The sequence below is a fragment of the Vanellus vanellus genome (genome assembly GCF_965231255.1).
Source record: "Vanellus vanellus genome assembly, chromosome: 1".
In the NCBI taxonomy this organism is placed as follows: Eukaryota; Metazoa; Chordata; class Aves; order Charadriiformes; family Charadriidae; genus Vanellus; species Vanellus vanellus.
This window is the reverse complement of record NC_138905.1, coordinates 103491330-103512321: the sequence shown is the minus strand read 5'-3', so window position 1 is coordinate 103512321 and position 20992 is coordinate 103491330. Positions and strand designations below refer to the sequence as shown.

The window sequence follows — 20992 nt, the reverse complement described above, 5'->3', positions numbered from 1 at the left end:
CTAGGTGTGAGTAGGTGTGGGGTGTTTATCCGCCACAGGTACAGGAGCTGTCGTATACCTCATTTCTAACTCGTAACCGAGTAACTTGCTTTAACTTTCTCCAAACCCTACAGAGTTGCCAAGTCTGCCCTCCCTCCTTTGATTAACACTGAACTCTGGCCTATAGCACCCCGTGACCTGCAACCTGGGGAGTGACCCCCCAACGCCTCTGAATGTCGCTGCTTAAAAGCTACTGCAAAGTGAGGGCAAATTGCAATCTTACCTTATTTCCTTTGGTTACAAGGGGTCCTCTTGATTAGTCTGTGAATATCCACCCCCTCCCCTCCACTCTCCCCAGAGAAGGGCCGCCCGCCCTGCCTTTCCCCACCCAGGGCAGGTGCCCCGGGGCTGTGCTGAACCCCCAGGGCCTGGAGGCACGCTCAGCCCAGTGCTGCGAACACGCTACTCACTTTTTAACATGACCAAAAAGAAAAAAAAAAAAAGAAAAAAGAAAAAAAAGAAAGAAATCTCCAAATATTTCATTTTCTTCTTTATTATTTGACAATCCTGTGTCCCTTCCCCGCTCCCCAGCCTGGCCAGAAGCTGTGTCCTTAACCCGGTCCATCTTTATTTGAATGTAGTTCCCCTACCCCCATGGGAAAGAGAAGCTTTGTCAGGTCACGGTGGCTGCTATAAGTCGGGAGGGGGCGGTTTCTTTGTTTTGTTTTGTTCTTTTAAAATTTCCAGCCAAAACCAAAGATTTCCTAATGATTGTATAAACTCAAAACAAACAAACAAACCAAAGACAAAGGGCGTCTTCAACACCAAGCCCACCTGTGAGGCCGGCCTGGCTGGGAGAGGGTCTCTGTCCCCCGGGGTCCAGCCGGGGGGGGTCCAGCCTGGCCCCTGGCCCGGGGGCTGCCGCCTCCCAAACTCGCTGCCCCCGGGAAGGGGCAAAATCCGGGGCGCGGGCGCTGGGAGGGGGCTGCCGGGGGCTGCTGCGCAGGTGGGTTGAGGAGCTGAAGACTTGGGTGCAGGATTGGCTGCTCTGCTGGGTGCTTTAACCCTCTGGGGGCTGGGTGATGTTGATTAATACACGCTGAGGTGCACTTCTGAGCTTCCCCCCTCCCCCGTCACTGCTTGGAAGAGGCTGTCCTGTTGTGAGAAATCCCTGAAAGAAGAAGAAGCAGCTTTTCATTTCTCCTCTAGTTCCTTTTTTCTAGATTTCTTTTCTTTTCGCAGCACCACTGTGCAACTATGCATTGTATTTCTCAACCTTTTATGCTAGGTAGATGCCTGTGACTTTTTAACTTTTGGGGGGGGGATTGCAAATGGAGGAACTTTTTACATGGATCTTTTTAATCTCAGTTGATTGGGGGGTGTTTGGTTCTAGGGTCATACAAGCTCTATCCCAAAGCAAAATCCAAATGTTAATATTATTAGCCTGATGCAGATACCAAAGATAATTTCTTTCCTGCAGAACCTTAGACTTGTGTATTAAGTACGATTACCCAGCACTTGCATTAGTCTAACCTCAGTAATTCCAAAGCTTAGATGTATATTTTGGTATATTTCTGGGATATTAAAAAATTGTCGTTTAAATTCTTGTTTGTTTCAGTGTAATGCTCTTAAAGTCATAGCATGGAGATAACTGAACTTGTCCTATTCTTAGTAGTTTGAAATAATAGTATTTTTGTATGTTTTGGGTGTGTCTATGTATGTATTAACATAACAGTTTTCACTGCCTAGGTGTTCATAAATAAAAAAAACAACTAAGGGTTTTTAAACTGTACATAATATTCCATGAGGAATTTTCACCAGACCGCCAATTTGGATCGCATTTTCACTGACGGCCGCTCCCAACTGGGATTCTTTCTTTCTTTTTAAAGAGACAGCATGTTCTTTTTTTTTCCCCGTTGACCTGAGGTTATTTCTCAGTGTAAAGGGGTTTTCACTGTTGTTAAGGGATGGGCCAAAGAGGAAGGAGCTTCAATTTTGTTTTAAAAAAAATATTTAGCACGTTGGTTTGAAAGCTAACCCTTTGTACGAAGAATCGGGAGTCGAAAAACAAGCCCTTTTTTCTAGATGCGGCAATAGTTTTCAAAGAGACAGTGATTTGTGAATGTCTGTAGTGTCTGGGCAGTCCCTTTTTGCTTCGTTTCTCAGTAAGAGAAATTTGCAGTCTTAATGGTTTCACTACGCTGTGCAACTGCCTGCTTACACTGGCTGGGAGGGTTTTTTCTCTTGCCCTTCCTCATATACTGCATTTATACGCTTCAGGTCAGCAGAACACTTGAAATCGAGGGCCATATGGGAGTACCCGTACCCAAACACAACCCAAGCTTTTCTTGAAACTGAAATGTGAGAGTCCCACACATTTCAAAACCTCGCTGATCACACTAGGGGTGAGGAGGAAGGCGAAATGCTGTCTCTTTAAAGATGTCCTTTATTATTATTATTATTATTATTATTATTATTATTATTATTTTCCCAGTGGTTGCCTGCAGATAGCTGTAGGCATTGAGAGATTGTGTAGATTACAGTAAATCAGAATGAAAAGGTAGATTTTGTGTAGATGCATTTGTCTGCTGTAATTTTTTATATATATTAAACTTACTGTAATTGTACAGTTCATTTCTGTTGTAAACATCATTAAACCATTTTCCAAGTGTTTTAACATGTATGCACTTGTTTGTAGTTTTTTTAAATGTGTCAGGGGAAGGCTAATTCCCCTTCCCCGTGCTGCATCAAACCGGGCCAGGAGATTGTTCTTTCGTGCTCTTTGTCTTGTCAAAATGGAGGAGAGACCAGGGTTGTTTTGCACTCCGATTGAAGCTTTTTTTCTACTTCTGGATTATCAACTCCTCTCCCCCCCAAAAAAACAGCTTCAGTTGCTTCCTGAAGGCAAAGAGAAGAGTCAGCTCACACCCATGGTGAGTGTCCCCGAAACAAGCATTGGCTGCGGTTTGAAATCAAGATCTATTTATATATAAAGAGCATAAAGGTGGGTTTTTTTTCCTAAACATTTCTTCCCCATTGTTCAGTGGTTGGTATTTTATGACTGCCAAATCTTTTGACTTCTATATCTTGCAAATATGGTTATCATGATTAAAAAAAAATAAAGAAATAAAAAAATTAGTACTCTTTGTTCTTGCATCAAGAACGAGAGCTTTGCAGTAGCAGCTGTACTGTAGTTTGCAGCTCAGCTGTTTGAGGCATCACCCAATTCTCAGATTTTTCTTGTCAGTGCAGAGGGAACAGTAAGGGGTCTAGGAAGTGCTTTGCAAGAGACATTTGTTGCCATGCATGGGATGTCTCGGTTTACTTTTTTTTTTTTTGCAGTAATCTGGTGTCTTAGAAATATTTTTCAAAAGCTACAAGCACCTACTGCAGATAGTTTTACTGCTTAAGAAGTTAGGCACAGCCTTGTAATTTACGTAGCAGCAATTTCAGCAAGTTCTTCTGCTGCTAACCCAGTCCCTTAAGGAAGGTGTAATGAAGGTGTAACCTCACCTGGGCAGCGCCTGCAGCAGCAGTGCTTGTTCCCACAGTCCTGCATTAGCTCTGCTCCTTCTGTCAGGACTGGCAGAATGAACTGGTCAGCTCCTGACCCAAGTTGAAATGCCCTTTATTTTGCTGGGCTGTTTTTGTCCTTGCCGAGTTGCTTACAGGCTTTGTTGCACAGTCTTGTAAATCACTGGCAAAACTAAGCATGCAGCAGCAGGTGAGTCTCCCGTTTATACTTGGGTTTATACAGCATTTTTCCAACATCCCATCCCACTTTCCAGGTTGTGTTTAGAAGCTCCTGTCGGAATATTATCATCCTCAGCTCGCCTAGGTGGCTACGCTGCTGGCTGTAAATCAGTCCAGCCGGCCTGACTGTGTCAGCTAATGAGCTTGTGCCATTCCCACGCACGCACACACACACACACACACACCGGTCTTTGATACTAACTTTATTAGTTCATCAAAAATGCGTTACATTACTGAATTAGTATTGCTCTGGAATGATACCTGCATCATCTTTTAAAGGTAGCCTGGTGTTAGACTGATTGGGAAACTGCGTTTACATTGGATTTTGTACAGTTTCTGTTGCCCAGAAGTGATAGTTTTGGTCTATTTCTGACATGAGAATTATCATAACAACTCTTACAGGGGGAGCCTGTTCTGCGGCGATAGTTGTAGATGTTGATGTGAGAGGGCAGAAGTTTCAGCTGAACCCTTCAGCCAAATGGGATTCTCCAGGGTGCGTTTTCGTGACTTTTTCAGTATTACTCTCTTTATCAGAGTCCAGTCTCCTTGTTTTCATTGTAACAGGGGTATCTTCCACCTTCAGAGAAGTCTCTTAGGCAGGTTACCTGGCTGTTGTTTAGCTCCAGGTGCTGGATGAGTGGCAATGCCATTGCTTGATCTTTTCTTGGAGCTTAATGCTCGTTTTCTTTGTAGTGGAAAGCTGGCATATTTCACCTCTGTCCTTCACTACAGTAACATCACATCGCTTTTTACAACTAAAGAAAAAAGTCATCCCCCACTGAAGCAGTTTTTAAAACATAAATTTAAAGCAAAAAGTTTAGCTGGCCTGTATCTAAATAGCCTACAGATAAATACTACAGGAGGTAACTACAGCCCTATCTTTACAAGTTCTTAAAATGCAATGAAACCATAATTACATGTCTTGATACCCCCGGAAGGCAAGTAAGAGCTACGGAAACAGCTGTTTTCCTAAGTGTGGTCTGGTCCTACAACACAAATTGTACAAAAATTAGCCTAATAACCACTATTATTGGAAACAACTTTACAGATATGTACATTGTAATAGCTAAAGCTTGCAGTAACATGATTCAAGACGGAAGGGAGAAGGGACTGACCAAGTCCAGACATATTCTCTTGTGCACCATCCAAAGCAGGCAGATGCACTGAGAAGATACCCGGTGCTTATTATGGATGAAAAAGGCTCTCCCTCCTCTCCTCCCCAGAGCAGGTGGGCATCTCTCACCCTTGCCCATCCCCTCCGTGACTCCCACTTAGCGGGGGGGCAGAGGCTGCATTTGGAGAGCATCGTAAGTGTCCTTGGTTGCTGTACTGAGTCCCTGGAAAGGAGAGAAATGTGTGAGATCCCAATGTGAGTGCTCAGTTCTCCCTAGCTGACTGGTCAGGAATGGGATGGCAGGGGCTCAGTACCATAGTTTTAATATTTTTTTTTTTTTTCCTACAGAGGTTTTTACTCATGAGTGTTTCCTTAGTGTTTGTACGGTGTCAATAGCTGTCACTTACCTGAAGGCAAGATGGATCCTGAGTAACAGTTGTGAACATATGACTACAGCAACTCATCCTAACCGGTTATGCAGATCTTTGTAGTACATTTTATTTGCACATCATTAAGAGCGAACTGATGCTAGAGTGAACTTTGCTAACTAAATGAACAGACATCAAGTCATGAACTTTATTCTCTGGACTTCTCCTCTGTAATTTGGAAGGGAAGTCAGATGCAACTGCGGGTAAGTTGGCAGCGGGGCTTCGGATGGCTATGAACACCGGGAAGCAGCCCCTCACACCCCTTCCTGCGAAGCAGCCATCCACCCGCCAGCCTGCTCTGGGAGTTACAGCTCCCTGCTGCCGCCGTGGGGCCGACCACTCCAAGAGCAGAGCAGCAGAAGATGCGGCAGAGTGGCAGGTCAGCCCAGGAGGCTGCCAGAGCAGAGGTAACAGGCTTCCAGGAGCGAGGATTTAGTAATACACATTGTGCCTGCTTGTAAAACTTCTAGCTACCCTTCCCTCTGCTGTGAATATTTAGTGGCATAACGAGTACGCTGATAAGATAGTGCTTCTTATCAGCTGCCTGTGACTATCAGTAGAGCAGGTTTTGAAGAAAGGTACCGTTAGCTACAAATAAGCCACCTTACAGGAAAACTCCCTGGCATGTGATGCATCAGAACTTTTTAATACGTATTTTATTTCTGTCATTTTGAGATGTCGATAGCAATGTCCAGGCTTCTACAGAAAGTAAAACGCATTCTGGAACAATTATACATGGCAGCCCAAATAAGGCCTTTTGATGGACTCCTGGCAACACCGAAACCCTCCAGTGCACCAAGGGACTGGAGGTGCTGCCCAGTTTGTGCTCTGTATGCTACAGTGAGATGGGCTGAACTACTGATGCTTTCTTTGAGTTACAACAGCTGTTTGGCAATCTGAAGGTTTCCATTTAAGCAATAAACAATTCGGAGACAGAACTCTACGTGTCATCTGCTGCAGGTTCTCCAAGATGTTAGGATCTACGTGTCATCTGCTGCAGGTTCTCCAAGAGGTAGGATCATGGAAACGGTTCCTACCAGAGCAGTGTTCCTGCCAGTGGTATTTAGAACATGGCAGCCACTTTACCAAAGTACCAGCAATGTGGTCTTTGCCCTGAACCTGAGTAACTATCCTCAAGAAAGGTGCTTTGAAAGCTCTGCTTCAGCATGCATCGCCAACAGTGTGGTGAGATATGTAACTAGAGGCTACAATTAAGCCATGAAGATAGATGAGGGGAGCAGGTGCTGGATGTGTTGCCTACCTGATAGAGACCTTCGTTCCCTTTGCCTCGCCGCCTCTGCTGCTTTGAGAAAGAAAAAGATGTGTGGATTAATGGGTGCTTTTCCCGTTACTCAAAAAGAAAGAAACCACTGACTTTTCCCCCATCCTGTACTAAGGGTCAGCAGCAGCACTTGGCCTGGACACCCTCTGCGCAGGAGGGAAAGCACCTGCTAAGTCTAGACCAGCCCAGACACCCTGCAAGGGCTGTAGAAGGAGAAAATGGTGAGGACTGAAAATAAAAAAGAAATTATTTTGGTTTGCTGATGTATTTTCCTGTCATGCTGTTATAATGCTGCTATTTCTTTGATTTACTGTATGTATAGAGATTTGGCAATGTTCCTATAGATACCGATTGTTTTATGCAGTGAAGGCACACCTGGAAGAAATGGGGCTGTATTTTTTAAGCTGCTGCATGGCAGCTGGTGTCCGAGGGACTCTGCCCTCTGTTGGACAGACATGGATAAGTAAATTCTCCAGCGCAAATTTGGTAAGCTATCTAGATGTTGAAAGGAACTGCAGACAAGGCTGTCTGAGGACAAAGTCACGGAAGATTCAGTAAAATAGGTACTGGGACTGTCGTGGTACAAGTAGAGCATACAAACAAGGTCACTCAGGCCAGCCAGGTACAAAGAAAAACCTTCTGCTTGAATACGCTTGCTATTGCATTCCCGGGGGTACGTGGAGCTGCCAGGCAGAGCAGCCGGCTTGTGCCCAACAGCGTGATTTCCAGGTGAGAAGCAGGGACAGCAGAGCTTACAGCCCCCTGGCTGGAGGCTGCCACGTCAAGCCCATGGCTGGTCAGAACTGCTCTGCAGCAGCAGAGTACTGACTGCATCACAAACGTTTCACGAACACGTGGCAAAAAGTAGTGCCTGCCACAATTAAAATTGCAGCAGTCTGTTAAATGATCATATATCTAGAATGAGGCAAGGGTTTGGGGGTGTGTCCATCCCCAGTAATAGCAACAGTCATAAAAACATGCGAGACTTCATATACTCGTAGCTCATAAACTGAGCTTGAATGTGAAAGATGAGCACTAGAATAATAAAAAGGGGAAGGGATTAAATGTTGGTGTTGCTTCAGCATTTCTCAGCATGAAACTTTGTTTTGAAATGCCTTTTTTTCCACTTTTCACAGGGAAATGAAAGGTTATATTTAAGACACTGACATAAAGAGAATGTGTGTAGGTCACAGAAATTTTTCGTTTTTCCATAAACTGTGTCCCCAGATGTTTTCCTTTTCAACACAAGCTTCCCTCCGCCAGCAGTTTGTGCACAGAGCTAAAACTGTCCATTTGCTGCTAGGTTTACTCATAACTGATCCTTCTTAAAAATTTGAGAGTGGAGGTGAGGGAAGGAGGATGTTTCCCCCATTACTTGTCTGAAGACAGGTACAAGGAGGAGCTTGCAAATACTTACTTGTGCCTGTAAGGCAGACCAGCCTTGAAAGCCCATAGAGGGGAAACTGTGAACCTCCAGCTCTGAACTGCTCTGAAGGAACATGCTCAAGTAATGTGAGTTGCTGGGCCGCAGACGTTGCAGTGTGTGAAATTAGACATTTCCTTCAACTATTCCTCACCCATCTCATACCCTCTGTCTCCTCAGCTGGGGCAGCCATCAGAATTTTTCTGTCCAAATGTTGAAATATTCCCCCTTGACATTATCCAATCCATCCAGGGACGCTGCTGGTGTGCAGGCTGTGTTTCTAATACCGGTGGGACAAAGCTTACTGTCTGGTCTCTACCCTTGTTTTATGGCTACTGTAATGCTATAGCTACGTGTCCTTCTTCATAGGTAGTAGCTGCACCAAAAGTAGCTGCACCAAGCCCACCGGTCACTACAGGAAAAAGCTAAGTGCTTTCAGCTGTGCCTGTAGGTGCTGTGCAACATGGGGACTTCCTTGTGCAAGGCAGCTACGTGCAGCCAGGGCTACTGCTCTGTAAGGGAGTGGCAATGAAGAATTTTTCATCCCAGGCAGGAAAGTAGGACTCACCTCTCCCTTCATTCCGATTTCGCTGTATGCCTCGCCCATCTTGTCCTTCTGCAGTGACTGCAAGCAGAGACGGGGAAAGAGTCAGTATGTAACTAGAAAAGCCAAGCCAGCCCCTGGCTGACTGCACTCCACACCTGTACTTCTGGGGCTGCCTTGCCTTCAAAGCTTCAATATATTCCAGAGAAGAAGGGACAGTGGTGAGGCTTGATCGATGTGCATTTAAGTAGGTGCTATACATGATCAAATCTGCTTAGCGTATCAATACCACCTCATCTCCAAACACTTAAATGAATATGACTCTACCTTCAACCAAGTGATTTATCTAAACTTGCACCAGATACTACAATCAAAGCTGGGCCAAAGAAAAGCTTTAAGCAGCATTTGTTCAGGAGACAAACCCTAACATGCAGCTCAGGCCCAGAGAAAAGGGAACTCTAACACTGCAGGGTGAAGGTTAAGAAAGAGGAGCTCTTCCTTCCTGCATCCAGGGAAGCAGTTCCCAAATCCTCACAACCAGCTGTGATCAGAGTGTCTGGATTCAATACTGATGAAGGCCAGTCTTGGAAACAAGCTCATGTCTCAGTAAGCACTGAACACCCAGAAAGACCCGAGTTAAGACATCAGCTTTAGCGTTCATGTCCCACCCTTTGGAACACAGATCACCATGTTTAGCCAGAGTTAAATAAATTAAATCAAGAGGCTCTTAGGTAGCCGCTCGTAGGTGCACTGGCATTTGGCTTTCATCAGAGAGGCCGGAGAACAAGCACATAAAATACTGCAGCATCAGTCACATGGGACAAAGGTTGGTTAGTCCCTAATGACTAACACAAAGGGATCAGCAGGTATCTTGATCTGAATTCTTTTCCCCATCTGCCAATGTGTTTCTCCTATCACGGAGAAAGGAGCAGAAATTTTCTAGCAAAAAAGTGGGGGCTGAAGGGAAGAGAAGTCTTTGAAAACAGCCATTAAGTTTGAAGCAAAGCTGAAATTGGGTAGGGGGAAAAAGTGTCTCCTGTGAAATAGAAACTCTTATTTCCATCCCTCCCTCCCTCTCCTCTCCCTCCAGCTCTCTCTACTCACAGTGTAGACGGTGTCCTGAGGGTTCTTTCTTCTCTGCTGTAAAACAAAAGAAGAAAGTTGCCCGTGCATTGCACTATCAGCATCACCCACCATTTTGTATGTGGCTGTGCATTTGCTCTGAGGCATAGTTACAGCTCTACGGACATGCTGTACCCATTATGGCCTGTTTTGCCTCCACCCATAAGGCTCTGTTAAGACAACTTGTTCTCTGGAAAATTAACTTAATTTTAATAATTGATAAAACTTAGCTCTTCTCTGCTCAATTCCTACAGCTGTCACCTGCAGGCGAGCCCTACACACTGATGCAGGTTTCCCCTCCCTTTTCCTTTGAAACTGTTGGGTGCTACAGCAGAAACAGTTTTTTGGCTGCTGCTTTACTTTGTTGGCACTTGTGTGGTGGTGTCACGTGCAGCGAGCTCTCGTGAAACACCCACTCCTGCCTCGCCTGCTCCACATCCGCCCCAAAGATGGGTGTCACTTCCTATTCTGGGTGGCTGCGAGCTCTCAGCAAAGTGACAGGGAGGGGGCACGAGGGGCAGAGATCAAAGGGGAGGGGGAAGGTTTACTCTTGTCCCCACCACGCTGTCAGCCGCCTGAGTTACTACACAGATTTTTGCCGTTCCCTCTCCAGGAAGGCACTGGTGCGTAGCAAACGCGTGATGAATGCCTGCATGTCTAAACAGCGGTTAGACATGACAAGGAAGGAACCAGATTAAAAGAAAAAAGATGCATGTGTGGGAGGAAGTTACCTGGTGTCTCCCGCCGAGCTCAGGGTCTGCACCTCGCTTTGCCCCCAGAACGTCATATTCATCTCTGTGTCCACGAGACAGTTTCTGAAAGGAGAAAGCAAGAAGCAATGACGGACATGATGACCATGAGAAAACAGATCTTGACTTAACACAGGAAAAGAAAGGGAACCCAGTTTTGTGTCTAACTTCAGAAGTATTATAAGAGACCTAGGCATTATTTTACCCCTGTCAACAAAAATTTCTATGATTAAGCCATGGAAACAAGAAGTGGTCTGTGTAGCACAAAATTGCAAGCTATTGCATCAAGAACCTTTCTTAAGTAGAAATGAGCTGAAAATGAGAGCACACAAGGGGGAGGGACTCTGACTTTTGTGCTTTCTCGCCCACTGGTGGGTAAAGATGCACAAACTTGATTTTTCTTGCAGAACAGCTTGTCTAAGTTTGCATCAAGTGGCCGTAGAAATTTTATGCGGAACACATTTCTGATCTAGGAAAGGTTACCTTGGAAGAGGGCAAAGGAGAAATTTCAGGTCAGAATAACACAGCTGACAGTGTGCTACTGAAAAGGTGACAGGCGACACTTCTTAAATTGAAAAAAAACGCATTAGTGTTCACACAGTTAAACAGTAGAACTTATCACAGGATGTGGCTATGGTCAAAAGCGTGAGAGAAAAAAAATTAAAATCAAAAGACAACCAGACATAGCAAAAATAGCTAGAGTTTAATGCTGTCATGAGTGAGCAATTTAGCTAGGAAGGACAGGCAGGATCTTGACTCTGTCCTCTCTCGCTGCCTGAAGAGCCATCTGACGCTGGCTACAATCAGGGCCCAGCGGACCGGACGAGGTACGCCTCTAGTACAAGCTGGTACAACAAGTCTCACGCTGCAGGACAGCAGGAAAGCTCTGGGACAGAGAGCCAGACTGCGATGACTCAGGTTCCACACACTTGACGATACAAGAGCTACACTCGCCCAAAGTCAGCAATGCAGCATTCCTGGGCGTTTGCCCTTTCTCCATCCCACATCAAGTAACACCAGCAATGCGGGTGGCGGTGTGCCTCTGAGTCGCCCCAGGAATGGCAGTCGGTGAGAGCTGCAAGCCAACTGCAGAGGGCTGAGCACAAAGCAGGGGTGCACACATCATATGTAACAGTCCAGTGGCTGCACGCACACACACACACACACACACTCTTGCAGCCAAGTTACATCATGGTACAGCACACCAAGCACTGCCTCTGAAACAGTCTGGGTTCCTGGTATACCTTCAGCTCGGGTGCTCAAATCAGGAACCTACAGCCCATATACCTATCTAGCGTCCAGCCAGGCAAGTGACAATAGAAGCTGCCCTTGTCAGATTTTACTTTTCCTCCTTACAGCTGCTGTTCTTGCACACTTGGGTATATTGCTTTCATTAGCTGGATCATCAAGTTTTGCGGATCCACAGGCAATTCACTATTCATAAATGCCCCAAAAGGCCTGTCTAGGTAAAAGATTTGAAAACAAACAAACAAACAAAACCCAGTAGTTACTTACATTATACACATCATCCTGGCCTGGTTGCAGCTGTGGTTCAGAGGCCTGGCTAAGCTGGAAGAGAGACCATACCATGAGCAGAGAGACAGCAGCTCTGTTCAGTCCTTTCATTCCCTCTCTCCTAGAAGTTACTCTCATCAGAAACAGGGCATCCCATAAGCAGCCACCCGCGGCACCAAGGGGGCTATAGGCAATGCCAGCAACTGCTGTGCTGGCACTTTTACCACACGATAGGTTGCTCTCAGCAGCCAGGCCATTTTACTCGCACATAACACCAGTTCACTGCTACTCAAAGTATCTGTATTTTTCCCACACACACTCCTTTGCGTTCCTATTCTGTGCATATCATAATCTTGTGCTATTGAAAATAGTTCCATCAGGCTATAAAATTTCCAACTGCAGCTCTGCCCATGCAGGGAGCCTCGGTGGGAGAAACCACAGGAGTTTCTGCAACCGCAGCAGCACGGTTAAGACATGCTCTGGGTGGGGGAGGAAGAGCAGCTGGTGAGCGCACCATGGCTGCAGCAGCTCCCTGTGCCAGGTTCATGCTCCTCCTTGGATGCTTTGCTGAGCTCTCCTTAACTATGGCACTCTCATCCCGCACCAGGCAAGGTGCACAGCTCCTGCCAGCAGGCACAGGGCACACTCTGTGTGCCCCAGTGGCTCATCCCTCTAGCAGCCTCAACAAGACTTCCAGTCCCAGAGAGCACTTTCATCTGCTGTCAGGATTTACACTGGCAACAAAAAAAGGTTTCTCCTTCACCATTACTGAGTTCTGCTCATTTCTTCTAAACATCCCTCCCTCCCTCTGGGTTCAGCACTGGCTTTGCAGTCCTGAGAAATGATCCCACCAAAGAGGCAGTGGGACACCATCAGCAGCACAATATCACCCTCTCAGGGCTCCTGCTGGTGGTCTCAGCCACGACCTGGTGAGAAGCAAGCTGAGATCCCAAGCGCAGCAAACCTTTGCTTCTGGGGGCAGGCTGAGCCAGATGTGCAGACAGCGGCTAAGACACTTTTGGCCTGCTTAGGCTTGGCTGAAAGCACCATTGCACTGGATTGCCCTGTGCTGGCGCGAGGTAGACGGAGCCTCGCCTACAACTAGCAGAGGTCTCAGAGCATGTGCATGTCTGGAAATGTACATGACTCCATCACATCTTCTTCCGTGGAAGCACACTAAAGCACTAAGTGTCTCCGTAGATGCTGAACAGTTGCTGGATGGTAACAATGACTCCTCTCCTGCGGTTGTTGGGGTTACATCATTTGCATCATCACACTCATACTATCAAAGACGTCTGACTTCTTGAGACATTTTAATACATGCTTCACAAGCTTGGCATTTATCCCAGATTTTCTGTATATTCCCTCCTCTCTTTCCAAAAACGAAGCAGCAGAAGAAACCACATCATTGTTGATCAGGCATTTCCCAGCTACAACAGCCAGAATCTCTGACTGCACCCATAACTGTAGCATCAAAATCCTCTCATGTACTGTCTTCTCCATTCATGAGCCCTCAGAAAGAACTCCCCTAGGTTGCTTAGGCTGGCACCAGAAAAGGAGGAAAGTAAAAACACAAAAAAAGAGAAAATAAAAAAATAAACCAGTCTTATTCTAAGAGACATGCTTCCTCTCCACCCCCGCTTTCCAGCTAAGCCCACCTTGTTTACACCACCAAAGCCAAATGCATCAGTGTTTGGATAAACTGACCTTTGCTTTCACAAAAAGGGCTGTCATGATGACTGCGTAAATGAAGAGGAATCCATCCAGTAAATAGCAGAGTCTTGGGTCTGTCAGTCCAAGAACTGATACAGCATCTGTATAAAAACATCAGATATATCAACAAACAAAGCCATTTGTATCACTGCATGCTTGATGGCATAAATGTGCCAGTGCTGTACAATGCTTCATGAAAAAATAGCCAGTATGAGGGCAAGTCTGCCCATTTGCAAAGGGGATGGAAATCTGAATAAGAATCATAGGATTAATTAGGTCAGAAGGGACAACCGCAGGTCCAACCTCTCTCTAAACAGGGTCAGTTAGATCAGGCTGTCCAGGACCTCAGCCAGCTGTCTCCAGGGATGGAAATGTTTGCAACCTCCCTTGACCAACACAGGACATTTTACCCAGGGTTTCCCACCCACAGAGTCCAGGCTCTGCTCCCTGCAGCTTGCAGGCACAGGTCAGGAAGCGAGCACAGGCTCTGCGTGGACATAAGCAAGGATTGCTAACAATGCAGTTACTGCAAGAAAGCTTCACACAGAACACTGGGGAAACCCAGCAGCATCTCCTGCTGGGATTCATTACAGGGCCTGGTTACAGATTCTTTCATCAACTAAAACTTTTGCGTGTGTGAGAAATACACCCGTTTGGACAAAATTTTAGGGAAGGGTTTCTCAGGACAAAATTTTATGTTAAATGTAAAGAAAGATTGACACCATCGTAGTTAACTGGAGATCCAGGCTGAAATCGCTACTCTACTTTATCCAGAAGAGGAATTTGAAGATGCATCTCCCGTATCCCAGGTTATCTGTTGTAACTGTAAAGCTGCAGTGTCTTCTCTGTGAGGATTCTCTTGGGCTCCTGGTTTGCGGATGTTGGAGACCATTAACCATGAGAAGGGAATTAGGGGCAGGAGAGACAGACTTTTAACCCCAGATGTCAGGACACATGCATGAGATATCCATGAGACACCCTGATATGCTTTTGGTTTGAGAGGAAGGTGTTAAACCTGAATTCCCTGCACAGGAACCTCAACTGGCTGCCTCTCGTTGGATGGATTGCCTCCACAAGATTTTTATTTTATATTTGTTTTTAAAAGAAGTGTTAAAACTTTTCTGAGGGAGAAAAATCTACTACCCTAACTGAGAGCTCGATAAAATTGTTACTCCGAAGATGTTGATGTTCATTTCCTAGTCAACACTGCACATGTTTATACCCTGGCCGCATCAACCAGTGCACAGTAATATTGTTGGTTTTCAGCAGCTAAAACTGATGAAACTGCCTCTGTATCAGTTCGTAAGCACGTAGTAAGTTCACAAATGTAGCTAAAAAAATCAAAGCAATTCAAGTCAAGAAGCCTAAGTAACTACAGACCCAATATGCAGCTTCAGGTCCATCCCGAAAGGAAAAGCCGTATTGCACAGTTATTAAAAAAAAAAAAGTCACTTAAAAATTAATCTGAGATGTGCTTTACACAAAGAATTGGAGGGACTTCAAAAGAGAAAGACAAGAATGATCAAGAGCCTGTGAAGCCCTTCAGTGAAGATAAATTGAAAAGAATTGATATGATTCATCGCCTTCCTAAGGTGAACAAAGTATGGCAATTCTTATTAAACCACATGTGATGAAGGGTAGTTGAACCACTCAGTGCAGAGCTTCAAGGTGCTGGAGTTACTCCAGCGCTGAGAGCAGGACCATTCTGCGCACTGGGGTTTCTTCCCGGCCCATCGGTCCACACTGATGATTTCAATAGAAGAAACTTGCAGATGACATTCAGGCAGTACGCACTCACCACCGTGAGGAAGCCTCCTTTGCAGAAATAATGGTGATGGCCTGTCGCACTGCTCAAGTGTGCAATTTGTAAAAAGCATGACTGAAAAGCCGTGCCTGGATACTTGGTAATGTAATTGTAAATTCTAAAGCAGATGATGATACAATCGCTGTTCCCACTGACAGCCTAACACAGTCAGAAAAAAAACTATTTCCAAACAGTAGATTTGTTTGCTTGTCTGAACTAGGAGTTCACATTCATTTTTTAAAAAATCGTGTTTTAAGAAACAAATCCATGGAAATAAATTAAGATTAAGATCCTAGATGTTTTTCCTTCTTCCCTTCCTATTTCTATTACTTTAAAAATAGGTTCAAAGCACTTTATAAACAACCTTCACCACATTTTTTCAGGATTATAAAACCTCATATCGATGGGGTAAATGGAGACAGAGAGATTAAGTTATGTGCCTGACATTGTATATTAAATCAACAAACAAGCTGAGATTAGCTTCCTAGAGTTTTTCTTCTAAACAGTCACAGGACAATATTTTACACCAGAGTTGGTTCGACATAAAACCAGCTTGAATCACATTAGACTTGGTAGATAAAATGCAGCATCAGGGACTACAGCTGTACAGCATTCAGAGGCAATTTGTTTCTAGCAGTAATTGAGGTGCTTTTGCACAGTGCCACAGTCTGCCCCAGTGTACCCTGGCCTCGAGCTGGACGTGTCCAGAAGCAGCTCAAGGCTTTCCAGCACTGCACCCAGATCAGAAATACAATGTAAGGAGGGTGAGCAGCCCAGCACAGAGCCAGGCAGAGCCGGGAAGCCTGGGGGTATCTGAGATGCTGCTGAAGAAGGTTTTGGGGATCCTGGCCCTGACTCCCTTCTTCCCGTACCAAAGCAGAGCACGTTCACACTGTCCTCTCAAGTCTGTCATTTCTCCAGCACTAATAGACTCCTCAGCCCAGGAGGAACCTGAACAGGAGACACAGAGAACTATGGAGAAGTCAAGAGTGCAAGCGACTTAGCTGTAGCACCGTGTCAGCTGTGGTCAAGTGCCTACATGGTGATTATCTGGGACAGCCTGGCCCCCAGCACCCCAGGTAATGCATTAAAGCTGTTTAATGAGCGAAATCCTGCTAGACATAGTCTGGCTGTGATGGTTCCTGGAAAAATATGTACTGAGACAATGATACAGTTCAACATTTAGAAACAAACCAAGAAAATGAATTTTCCTTCATTAATATGTTTAATTTCTGTATTTTTTTTTTTTTTTAAAAAAAAGGTACAAAGCACTTTCTAAATAATAACCCTTGCAACAGCTTTGCGGATTAGAAAGCAAGAGAGCAAAAGATACAAAGCCTATCGAAACAAAGGTCAAAGAGATAGGAAGCGTAATGAACAAGCAGCAGTTAAAACAGTTAGCCTCCCTTCATGTGAACAGGATCAGTTTAGGTTTTTAAATCTCTAGAGAAGGGGTTACTGCCTCTTCAATATTTGCACAACATGCACAAACAGAAGGCCAGTCCCTTAGGCACTACCAAAATGCACCCTCTGCCCCTCGTCAGTCCTGAGCCATGGTTTGGAGTGCTGAGGCCAAGGTTGCAGCGCTGCAGTGGATGGGCTGATGATGGGAACAGGGCAGAGCCAAGCGGGCCAGGCCAGAGGGAGCAGTCATACTCAGCTGCCTCACGCAGAGCAAAATGAAATAAAAAACATTTCACTGATAATTCCCACTCTGTTAACCTTACAGATTAGCTAGTGCCTAGTGTGAGTTGCACAGCATCTTTTCAATATTCATATATCTCATATATTGAGACTGAGAGAGTTGGGGCTGTTCATCCTGGAGAAGAGAAGGCTCCGGGGAGATCTTATTGCAGCCTTCCAGTACCTAAAGGGGGCCTACAGGAGAGCTGGGGAAGGACTTTTTACTATGGCATGTAGTGATAGGATGAGGGGGAATGGCTTTAAACTGGAAAAGGGCAGGTTCAGATTGAAGATTAGGAAGAAGTTTTTCACTTTGAGGGTGGTGAGGCACTGGAACAGGTTGCCCAGAGAGGTTGTTGAGGCCCTATCCCTGGGGGTGTTCAAGGCCAGGCTAGACGTGTCCTTGGGCAACCTGGTCTAGTGTGGGAGGTGTCCCTGCCTATGGCAGGGGGGTTGGAACTCCATGATCTTCAAGGTCCTTTCCAACCTAAACCATTCTATGATTCTATGATATACCAGTGTTTTACCAGCCCAAATTTCAGCAGTCCAGTAAAATACAGCAGGGTTTTAAAGCAAGGTGTCTAAGTACAGGCATGCAGCACAGCTAATGCCAAGTCACGGGCTGGCAGGGAATACAGTTACATTGCATTGTAAATGATGCCAAGCTTACTGCTTAAATGTGGCTCAGACAAATAGCATCTCTCTCTCCAGTCATCAAAAAGGATTTGAGTCACAAGCCGACATCTAGATACACAAATACGCAAGCGACTAAGGGTGAGGTCAAAGTGGTGCTCTTGCTCAGGAGGGAAGCAAGCTCTGAAAGAATAGCAATTAGAAAGTTTACGCTTACTCTTGCTCACCATGTGCTCCTATGCAAGTAGCTGCACAGTTAGATCTCCCATTGCACAGTGGGGATGACATTTACTCATCATCCACCGGGATGTTAAGGAAAACCAGAAACAAACTTTGCAACTTACAGCACTAGGTAAATTTTTTTTAGGAGTTTGTACAGAAGAAGCTATGGAAAGATGACAAGAGGAGTGGCAGGGCCATGGCAGATGAGGCAGCAGGGAAAGAGACAGGGTCAGTAAGTGGGGCACTGCTGCATTTTGTGACAAGGTTGTCAGCCTTTCTCAATTCCAAACCCCAAGTGCCAGCCACCACTTTTGGGACTTTTTCCCAAGCTGCGCTTCTGCCATGAGAAGTTTCTTCCCAGCACTTCCTCCTTCCAAAGCCTGGACATTTGTTCCCCTCTTCTCCTCTCCTCCAACCCAGTGATGCAGCCCTGCCTCCTTCTATGCCCGGTCACTCTCGTGCCACTGCAGGTCGGTGGACATGCACGCCTGGACCTCAGGCTCGCACACCTCCCTCATCCCACTCCATCCTCTCACCCCCAGAGCAGCACTGCCACTGCCCCCGTAATAAACCTCCGTGGTGTTTTACTTTTTAAAGTACGGGGAGGGGGAAAGCAGAAAACCCAAACTCACACCAACTGCTGGTGACAAGCGAGTGAGAAAAAAACCAACCCTCCAGCAACAGACCAACAGCAACCCCATTAGCCAAAGCAGAGGAAGCCCAGGGGCCAGCGAGGGAGGCTGCGCTGCGGGCGCCCGCCTCGAGAGCCCTGTGCGGCAGCCCGCCCTGCACGGTGCGGTTTCGGAGAGCAGTTTGAACCCTGGGGCTCAGGCCTAGCACCAGCTTTCCTGTGCGTGGCCATGGTGCCAGGGGTTTATCTCCAGCCACCTGCCCACCCACCGCTTGGACGCACCTCCAGCAGCTCCCCTGCTCCAGGCACAGAGACAGCTGGGGAGTCCCCAAACCCCACGTCCAGGCACATCCATGTCGTTCCGAAACATGGCATGACTGGCAGGTGCTGCACCCTAGGCTGCCGGTCCACAGGGCTGGCCCCCACTGCCGACTCAACGCAGCCAGTCTCAATGGAGATCTGCTGTAGTGAATCACTGAAACACAGCCTGGACATGCTGTTTTGTTTGTTTTTTTTTAAATAGGATTTTCCCCCTCCAACAATTTTAGTGTGCATCTGTATTGAGTTAGACCATGATTCCGGGTAACAGTTTAAGAAATACAGACCGTAAAAGCTGAAGTACTTGTAAATTCAGATAAAATCTGTCCACCATGAAATTTTCTCTCTCCCATGGCCCTCATTAAGTGATTCATTTAAGAGTTTTATTTTTAGGGGTTACCACAATTCAGTAACGTGGTTATAAATGAAGAGTTTTATCTTCCCTAAAACTGAGTTTCTCAGAGAAGCCCATGAAAACCAATCCCAGCTCAAGAGATTTACTGATGCAACTGCAGGTACATAGAAAAGCGTTTAAAGACAGAAACTGTAGTGCCTTCTCCCAACAACCGAGAGCTGCCACAGCTACGCGCCGGGGCGAAGCAGGCAGCTTTTCTCAGACACCACCATCCTCCACCAGCAGTGATCCAAGGGACTCACAGTCGCTGCATACAATTCACCTCACTTCTACCCCTTATCTTCTGAAAACCTCATGCTGCAGAATTGTGTTTCCAGACCCCCACCCAGGGGACAGACTTTCACAGCAGTGGGTGCACTGCCACCACACCGCACATCAGGCACCCACCAGGTTTTCTCTACGGAGGTCGAACTCAGGGAGAGATGGGGTGTGATGGATCTTGCCTCGATGCCGCTGTCTCTGAAAGCAAGATGCTGAACTGGAGATAGCTGCCTGGGCTGGGGGCAGAAAGGGAAGGGAGATGAGCACCCCGCATGGTGCTTCACTTCAAGTGTATACGGGCTTGCATCTGAAGGGACAGCACAGACTAAACACTTAAAAGCTAGCCACCTAAAATTATGAAAGATAATGCTGTTCATAAAGAACATACCTATCCTGGGGTTGGTTTATTTCTATATTTCTGTATTTTTTACTCATAAATAATAAACAAACCTGGGACAGTCCAAGATGAAGAAGCAGAGGCCAAATCCTCCTTCCCTCGCAGAAGGAAGAGGCTCCTCCTTGTCATTGTTTGGGCACACAGATGGAAAAATCTGAGCGACTACAACTGAGGAAGAAAAGGCCTGGATTACACCAGGCACGATGTATTAATAGGTCTGACATGCACAGTATCCAATTAACAGAAATGAGCGGAGTGACGTGAAAGGTGTCTCTTGCATCAAACCAATATGCCAAGTCAGGAGCCTTCTCCCTTTGTGCAGAGACTAAAGATAGTCCTGTCGATCATTAAATTATGTTATGATTACAGGACCAAGTAACACTTTCAACATAAAACTTCCCCACTACCATATCTGCAAAACGAGGGCGCCTAAGGAAAGCCAGCAGGCTCTTACCACAGGAAGATACAATAACCCCACTACAGCATAATGAGCCATGGAGCTTGCTGCCTAAAGAAATTTCCAGGTTTGTCTTTTCATACTAGCCACTTGCCTTGGCAAAAAAGTTAAAAGCTGTTTACATTACTGTTTGGGTTTTCTTTTCCTCACCACCAGTTCCTTTAGCACTGAGGAAGACAGTATTTGTCATCAATACTCCATCACATATTTATGAAACACAACATGGCCAAAAGCACAGCTCGTGCCCATGAAGTTCAACATGTTTTGCTGCTCTCCTCAGCTTTAAAGCCAAGGAACAAACTGCCAATAGGATCAGGATTCATGTTATAATACCAGACATTAGGCAGCCAGAATAAATACATTTTAAAAAGGAAAGTATTTCAGCTCATTAACTTCCACTTTTTTCGTGCCAAAGGATGTTAGCACTATGGAAACATGAGGTCAAGTTAAAGTGCTTTAGGATCCTGGTGAGCCCTTCATACTCCACTAGGATCCCTTTCAGGGAGGCAGTATCACAAAATTCAAATAATGCAAGTTTCCATCTGATTA

General features: G+C 45.8%; 1 protein-coding gene across 2 annotated transcripts in view; it reads right to left on the bottom strand.

Moving 5' to 3' along the window:
• Nucleotides 1-5003: 5003 nt before the first annotated feature.
• The window catches only part of CD247 (CD247 molecule), a gene marked incomplete at both ends in the record, with an annotated part of 55676 nt that continues 39687 nt past the window's right edge, over nucleotides 5004-20992 (bottom strand). The window contains 7 exons of one of the 2 annotated variants that reach the window (XM_082482926.1): nucleotides 5004-5069; nucleotides 6536-6577; nucleotides 8548-8604; nucleotides 9628-9663; nucleotides 10377-10460; nucleotides 11910-11963; nucleotides 13617-13723. In XM_082482926.1, coding sequence (XP_082339052.1) covers nucleotides 5004-5069; nucleotides 6536-6577; nucleotides 8548-8604; nucleotides 9628-9663; nucleotides 10377-10460; nucleotides 11910-11963; nucleotides 13617-13723 — 446 coding nt within the window. The remainder of the gene's footprint in view (nucleotides 5070-6535; nucleotides 6578-8547; nucleotides 8605-9627; nucleotides 9664-10376; nucleotides 10461-11909; nucleotides 11964-13616; nucleotides 13724-20992) is intronic. The other variant, XM_082482925.1, reaches the window with a different exon arrangement.